The sequence below is a fragment of the Podarcis vaucheri genome (genome assembly GCF_965113315.1).
Source record: "Podarcis vaucheri genome assembly, chromosome: 1".
NCBI classification, from domain to species: Eukaryota; Metazoa; Chordata; class Lepidosauria; order Squamata; family Lacertidae; genus Podarcis; species Podarcis vaucheri.
Genome location: NC_138759.1, coordinates 82,147,257 through 82,155,491, shown reverse-complemented (window position 1 = coordinate 82,155,491; position 8,235 = coordinate 82,147,257). Strand labels below are relative to the sequence as shown.

Below are 8,235 nucleotides of genomic sequence, written 5' to 3'. Positions count from 1 at the left end.
AGCTTGGTTTCAAACGGGCCAAATTCTACCAGGATCAAAGCTGGACTTGCAGCCATCCTAACTTCAGCTTCACCTTGCTCATCTCGTTTTATCTGGTTTCCCTGCCCCTCACTTTGCTTTCTGCCTCACACTTCATTTGGCTAGTGTGGAAATGTCATTCATCTTCAGCCTGCCTTGGGTAAAAATGACAAGCTGTGCACATGGGGTGGAGAAGAATTGATCCCTCCCTCTTGGGAGCTCCTTGCCAAGTCTCTGAATGAAAAGCTGAGCTCTGAGCCAGCAGTTCCTCCATGCTAGGAAGTGGTTGCACAGTCTTAGGAGCTAGCCAGTAAGGAACAAGGGAGCAGCCAAGACTTCACATCCAAAATGGGAAAGGCCAACACATCACTTACCATCCTGCCTCACCAGTCCCTGCTGGATGTAACGGATATAGGTGAAGAAGTTGCATACTGCTGTAATCTGGAAAAATAAAGAGGGAGGGAATACAGGTTAGAATGTTGGACTAGGACCAGGGTTCAAATCCACACTCAGCCATGAGGCTCACTGGATGATTTTGGGCCAGGCACTGCCTCTTAAGCCTAACCTACCCCACAAGATTGTTGTGAGGATAAAATGAAAAGGGGGGACGGACCATGTATACCACCTGGGCTCCATGGAGGAAAAGTGGGATATAAACATAATAAAATATTATAAACATAATAAAATATTATTAGTAACAACAATTGACATACTGATAACTAAAATATTTACAATACAGTATATTCATATACATTTATAAGTTACATATTTATGCAGCCTTTGCAAAGAATGGGCTCAATAGAAGAGGGAAAACATGTCTCAACAGGAGGAAACAATGGGTCTTTGGATTCGCTGCAGGATTATTTTGGTATCCTACAAAGGAACAGAAGCCACACTAGAGAAGGAGAGGCAAATCCAATATGACTAAGAGAGTTTCGTGAAGTTTTTTAAAAAATGGAAAAAAGAGGCTCAGGTATGTTTATAAGGATAAACATAGCAGATTTGGCAAAGAACATTTGTGTATGTGTGTTTCAGGGCTTTTCTGCACACTGTGAGCAATAATGTGTTCTAATGATTCGCAGACTTCCACTGAAAAAGTAAGGCAGCATTTTATTTTATTACTTGGAACCCATAATGAATTCCTTAAATGAAAAATGAAACAGTGTTATGTGGATATCCCAGTGTTATGTGGATATCTTCAGTTTAACAGCAAACTCTGTTGGTGAGTGCTGATAGATTGGAGCCAAACCCCAAAGTTTATAGAAGTGCAATATATTTAAAAAACCTACTGAGGAAAAACCCACAAAGAACAGCCCAATACAGACAGAGCCTGACCAACAGCAAAAGAATGCTGTGTGTCAGTTAGGAAAGCAAAATGGAACCAGGTTTTTATTTTGGGTGAGGGGGGTAGCAAGAAGTGAATGTCTTTAGCATCTTGGAGGATCAGATGACTGGCTGGGTCCATGAAGAGGAGAACCTCCGCTGGGAACAGGTCCCACTTGTGTAATATCTACCACTTCACAGCTTACTTAATGCATCTGATGAATTCAGCTCTGGTTGAGCCTGAACAATACATGTTAGACTTAAAAACACAGTTTGTTTTGTACATGAGCAATATGTACAAGAGCACTGGGTGCTTCAGAAATGGCAGAAGGACATTGTGTTCTCAGCAAAACAAAAGACTGCAGACATTTGTAGTGCAAGTGTTAACTTCCACAGGATCATGCTGAGGACCAGACAGTTCCATGTGATGGTTGTTGCCCCTGCCCCTGTGCAAATAATCTCAGGGCTTCTTGGGAGACTTACCCTGGCCCTGCAGGAAGGGGAGATGTAGTAGTAATTCCCAGAGTCTCCCAGCTTGATGCGATGCCTACAGGCCCGAGACAGGCCACTTAGAGCACATTTCCTGCAAAAGGGGAAAAAGAAAAAGCAGGTTGTCCTCAAAAGACAGTTCATCAAAGGAATGAAGAAGAAAAAGAGAAGCCAAACTATGCTGGTGATTAGTGAAAGCCAAACCAAGAGACCAAACAGTTTAATGCATGATGTTATTGAGAACATTGGGATATGGAATTTTAGAGACATATTCTTCAAGATATTGTACACCATATTCTTGTTTCATCACTTTCAGTTATTTGCTACCCTTAGCAAACAGGGAATACAGTGATGAAGGCTGCAATCCTAAGCATATTTCTTAGGGAAGAAGCCCCACCGAACTCAGTAGGGCTTACTTATAAAAAGTGCTTTTTTCGGGGGGGTACAGGGGGACGCATACCCCTAAACATTTTGTGAATCTAAATTTGGCCTCATTGAGGCAAAGTATTTCAATATGAGTAGGAAAATGAGAGTACCTCTAAACATTTTTTTAAAAGAAAAAAAGCACTGCTTATGAGTAAGCATGCTTAGGATTGGGTCATGTGTGAAATGGAGGCTTCCCAGGCTATTTGCAGGCAGGCAAACTTTCTTGCATCTGTGTTTGAAAGTGAAAAATGTTAGTGAAGCATTAGGTACATTTTTGGCAGTTCTGAAAGCCAAGTGGGTTTAATATTCCAGAAAAACATTGAAAATTATTGGCCAGAGGTCTCTCTAGGCTTTCATACCCAGCACCACAGAAAGTCAGGCCATCAACTTCAAAGAGAATTCCAAGCAAGGATGACTGATATGCTTTCAGTGGGTTAACCACCAGGAATTTTTAAGAGTTACTTTCTAGTTCCAACTTCAAGACCATTAGTAAGTAGGCAAGTTAGTAACTTATTAGTGGAGCAAGGCATCCTTTCATCGTTGCCTTAAAATAAGTAACTTACGTTACAATTTGGGACCGGAAGCCACTGTGAGAAGAAACAAGAGGAGGAAACCAAAATCAGGATGAAAATACAGAAGGTGTTCTGTTTGGCAAACCCCAGAAAACATGGTTGATGCTGGAGAAAGACTTTTTTTAGAGAGGGGAGACAAAATCCATGTGATTTCAGTCACGCCCTTGGCTTCTGATGCTATGAAAGTTAAGTCTTCACCTACATGAGCTGTTGCTCAGAAAAGGAGAACCTTGAGGTTAACCTGCCCATCAGAGGCCCTGCTCTCCATCCTGCTGAGACCAGACAAATGGGGACATAAGTCAGGACCATTTTAGTATGCAATAAAGAGCTTTTCATTTGAACAAGTTTCTAATGGTCAATATTCTCTTGTTTTTATGGCTTGCTGCCTTTTTAGCTTGATATGCAATGGTAGCTTTATTCTATGAGGTGTATTCCTTTGTTGCTCCTCCTTTCACAGAAGGCTCTTTGCACTCAAAAACCATCCCTGCATACTTGGGTGAATTTATAACTACACTGTTCCAAATGTACCAAAATGCCCCCCACCCCCGCAACAACCTTCTGGGGCAGCAGTTATTAAGCACAGGGATTTCCTGATGGTGGCACCATATTTATTAGTATTGGGTATTATTGTTTCACATATTTATAAACGACTTCATCACCTGAGGCTATGAAAGCAGTGTCCAAGATAAATATTAAGTAATAATACAAAAAACAAAAATATCTGCAAACTCTTATGGGGAATCTGTGGCCCTCCAGAGGCTGTTGAATTCCAACTCCCATCAGTCCCAGTCAGAATGGCCAATAGCAATAATGGGAGTCTCTAGTCCAACTTCAGAGCCAGAGGTTCCCTTCCTCTGCTTTACAACTCCCTTCTGGTTTGCCTATTTTATTGCAAAATTCATTGCAATGCAGCTTTATTTTTGTGCCTGTTCAAGATTTCATTCCCCTCCCCACTTTTGCTGTCATTGATTCCTTCCCTGCTTTGAGTTCTCCTTCCTATCTTGTGAGTCACATGTGGCATGTTGAAAAGTGGGATATAAAAGGAAGGAATAAACCAGTTGCACTCCATGAACAGCTAACCAGCATTTCCTTCTGCTAGGCAACTGCTCCTGGAGCAGTGAAGGAGGCCAGATGTGTATCTGTGTGATGAGGGAGGGGAGGCAGCAGAGGCGGCCAATATTTCCTTACTTTGGTCCGCCGCATTCAATGGCCGACACCTTCACCACAGGCAGCGCCTGGGTAGCCACGGGTTCAATAGTGAGCGTGTTCTGCTCCACAGCCGCCTGGATCAGCTCCGAGAGCTGCAACAAATAAAACAAAGGCAGGGAAGTCAAGGCAAGGTTCCAAAGAGGGAGCAGTTGCTGGAACAAATCCCAGCACGCCAGCTCTCTCAAAACCTCGGTCCAAACCTTTTTTAATCTCACCTCATGCTTAGTAAAGTCTAGACATGGGCCTACATCTTCCTGGTAAATCCTTTCGAGGAAAGAAGATGATTTATCTAAAGTTGGAGACTCTTTCCAAGCCTGGAATTCGGCAAACAAGATGGAATCCACCTACGGCGACAAAGAAACACAGAAGAGCAGACAATGGGGTGAGGGGAGAGACAAAGGATTCAGCAGGGTTTAGCGTACAAGAACCAAGAGGTTACCTCAGACTAAGCAGTATTTGGTGTGCAACCTGTGAGGCAAACAAGCAGAATAAGTGTGGCCTGTGGGTCAAAGCAGCAGACTTCATTGCCTTGGAATCTGTAAGACTCCAGACACAAAGCAATGTCTACAAGAAGAAAAAGAGGGCCATGCCAAGGGAAACAGCATCAGGAGACAGCATACTTTCTATCCATCCTAATACCAGATAAATTTAAGCAATGGGAGTGTTTACCTTTAGCTGCAAAATGCCCAAGCCAGTATGTGTCCACACACCCACCGCAGGAGCTGTGGAAGGTTAATTTCTTCTTCAGGATGAATGCTTACTGTCGCCACCCAGATGTTTTAGATTCCTGACTCCCATCAGTCAGCATGGCCAATGGCCAGGGAGTTGGAGGCCATTGACATCTGGAGGGCCACAGGTTCCCCAGCCCTGTGCCAATGGGAGATAGAAGAACAGCAGCCACTAAGCGGGTTTATTCCACTGCCATCCCATGTGGTGCCTGTCTGCTGTGAGCTTAGCTGCCACCTTGCTTTGCTGGAGAGAACTCACTTCCCATCCAAGCAAACAAGGGTCACCCAAAGTCCACGGGGGAAAACAGGCAAATTTTATTGTGCTGATCTTGGGCCCAATTCTAGAACCCAGAAACAAGCATGCTGGTGGGGGAAATCAGCATAAGGAGCCCTCCATTGAAGGCCTTTTATGGGACACTGCAGAAAGGCAAAAATACTCCAGGGAGCAGGCTCACAAGACAAAAGACACCCATAGCTTAAACTTGCAAGGGGTCAGGTAAGCCCTGATTCCTTGAAGATTCTGGTCACCTCTTTCTCCGCAATTACTTTCTGGTTTCTGAGCTCTCGGGTTTCCACACTGTGGCACTGTCACATACTACATCCTACGCCCTTCCAAATTGTTTTTTTGTGTGGGAGGGGGCACTATTGGGTTGTTGTTTTTATTTTTATTAGGTATTTTGTGGTTTTATATCTTGATTTTATTCTGTGAAACGCTCTGAGACCCCTGGGTATAGGGCGGTATATAAATTCAATCAATCAATCAATCAATCAATCAATCATATCCAAAGGCAAGAATACTTCTGCTTTTTCTAACACACAGTTTTAAAATCCAGAAGTGACTCCAGATTCTCCCTCTTCAGCCAGAAAGTCACTGACGGGATTCCCCAACCACTCCCAGCATGCCTTGCTCTAAAAGACATACACCAGAGTTTAGGGCACCCTGGGATTCAAGGCCTATCAGCAAAAGTTGCGCTATTTTTCTAGAGGAGGTGGTGCCAGAACTCACAATGAAAGCCTCCCTTGTTCTCTTATAATGGCAACGGTGCCCACCTGAAAAAATGCCCTGAGCAGAAACAACTGTATTATGCTGTGTCTGGTTGTATCTTTAAACGAGTTAGCTGCTTCCCAAGCTGAATATTTAAGAATAATTTGTTCCCTCGCCTGCCCCCGCCACGCTGAAGAGAAGAAACAGCTACAACACAGGCATGATATAACTATGAAAAAAGTTCCTCCTGGTCCCCCCGAGAAAGGTCTCAACCAACAGCATACAAGCGCTATGTTACAGAGACTGCTCACCTGACACCGGGAGGCAACTTCAGAGCCACAATATGGGGTGAGGGAAGGGAGGAAACAATTAAAGAGAAAACAGAACAAAAATGGGTGTTAGTATTAAAGAAAGAACGGAAAGCGGTGGGGAGCTGTAAGAGGCTACTGCATCCAAGCCTTCCTGCTTTCCCCAAGCAGGACAAACCGATGTCAAGGAGAACGAGGCTCTGGTGCCCTTGAGTGGTTTTGTAGAAGAGATTTCACCTCAAGCTTGCTTAAAAGGCTTTGCCTGCCAAAACCATCTCTTTGCCAGAGAGACTAGAAAGGCGGGCGAGCCCCGTCCTCCTCCTCCCCATCGGGTCACCCTGCTGCCACCCCAAACGGAGAGAGAGATTACCTGCCATGAGAGAGAAGAGGAGAAGGAAGAGTCTGATGCCAGGGACTGCCAGCCTGGCTCATAGGTGATGTGGATAGCCTTCGCAGGGACGATACAGAGAAGGAGGGAGAGGAGGGTGGGCACCCCAGACTTTGAGGAATGGGAGGGTCAGACAGATAGGCAGACAAGGTAGCAGGGTCAGGAAGGAAGAAGAGACAGAAAGACAAGGAGAGAAAGCAAAACGGTGTGAGAGGGAGAGAAGATTTGGAAGAGGAAGACTCCGTTCATAAGAAAGCACAAAGCCCCATGAAGCTGCATAAAGGTGGTAGTCAAAGCAACTCAAGGAATTTTTCAGGTCCTTGCCTACACCTGCTTTTAAGGTCCCCCTCAACCACATTCCTAGTGCAATTGTTGGCTCTGGCCCGGGGCAGCTAAAGAACCTGGCCAGACTGATGCAATGAAACGAGGTCAGTTTAAGGCTATTCAATTGCTTTCTGTAGTGGAGCAGAGAAGGGTCTGCAAGTTTCAAGATAAAAAGGACCTTTCCCCTCTGAACCCTAACCTCACCACACACCCCACTCATGTGCACCCCTCCCCAATGTGACGGATGCTAAGTAGCCCCTCCTTCCAAAACCTCAAGCGAGAATGCTGACCCATAAACTTGACCCACCTCTTTGAACTCACTGCTGACTGGCTCCACAGGCAGGCCTTGGCTGGCGGCAGTGGCAGCGCCTGCACTGCTGGTGCTCTTATTCCGCCCGTGCCCTTTTCTGAAGACTGCCTTGGAGGGGCTTTGGAGCTGGGGGTGCAACTCCCGGTTGGGGGAAGAAGGCGTAGACGTGATTACCAGAGTCTTCAAGGCGGTCACCTCCGCCTGCAGCATGTCAATCTGGGTGGCAGGAGACAAAAAGAGATCACCGGTGCCATGTTCTTCATTCATCACAGGACCTAGTTCCACGCAGGAAGCAGGTGCTCTGAATGCGATCCAGGGACCTGCCTGCCTGTTTCCTGCAGAACATGCAATGGCTCACCCAAACCCACTCAGCTCTGTTCTCTAAAAAGGAAAAGGGAGCCTGATGAAGTCTAGAGCATCAAGCTGTGCAGCTGAAGCTGCATGTGCTCCTTGTTCCATGCAGGTGCAGAAACCTACCTAAAATATTAAAAAATATCTAGTGCTTAAGAGCACAAAGGTAAGACTGAAAGTGCATGAGTAATGCCTGGTGAAATCTCAGAAGCCAGAGGTGGGTCAGATGCCCAGAGGTCAGGAGGCATGGGACGCAGTACTCCACAAAGTTATTCACCCTCATGTCATGCTAATGTGATCGTTCCATCAGGGCAAGGATAAAGAGGTGCATTTTCTGCATTTGCTGAAAGCTGCACAGTGAAGATGCCTGATGCACATCTATGAGGAGGAACACCAAAACTTAACAGAGGAATCATGAAATATGCAAAACGAAGCATATTTTATTATGGATATGGGTTGCCAAATTCAGCTCTCACTGATTCAGAATTTTTATTTGCACAGTATGCTAACGTGGTCCCACACACACACTTATATCTGGGATGCTGTGCTGTGAGTATTGTCACCTGCCCCTCACCAGCCTTGGCTGTCTGTTAGGAGTGCACTTTCAAAAAATCTAGTCACTTCTGTGTTGAACATATGCAAGCTGGTACAGTCCTAGCCACAGTTTCCTATCCCGCCCCACCCCCACCCCCACCCCCACCCCTAAAATGGGAAGGTTAAAATGTCAAAATATTTGGACTTGAAATGCAGCACTTCTCAGGAATCTAATTAAAAAATACAGCCAAGAATCCAGCTTGTGTGAAG

At 45.2% G+C, this 8,235-nt stretch overlaps 1 protein-coding gene across 5 annotated transcripts in view; it reads right to left on the bottom strand.

Moving 5' to 3' along the window:
• RAB3IL1 (RAB3A interacting protein like 1) overlaps positions 1-8,235 on the bottom strand; it is a 30,306-nt gene that overhangs the window by 4,457 nt on the left and 17,614 nt on the right. Inside the window, exons 5-11 of one of the 5 annotated variants that reach the window (XM_082236092.1) lie at positions 7,078-7,296; positions 6,429-6,557; positions 4,253-4,381; positions 4,017-4,129; positions 2,820-2,843; positions 1,825-1,924; positions 393-459 (exon numbers count right to left, since the gene is read on the bottom strand). In XM_082236092.1, coding sequence (XP_082092218.1) covers positions 393-459; positions 1,825-1,924; positions 2,820-2,843; positions 4,017-4,129; positions 4,253-4,381; positions 6,429-6,557; positions 7,078-7,296 — 781 coding nt within the window. The remainder of the gene's footprint in view (positions 1-392; positions 460-1,824; positions 1,925-2,819; positions 2,844-4,016; positions 4,130-4,252; positions 4,382-6,428; positions 6,558-7,077; positions 7,297-8,235) is intronic. The other 4 variants (XM_082236094.1, XM_082236093.1, XM_082236095.1 and 1 more) reach the window with 4 other exon arrangements.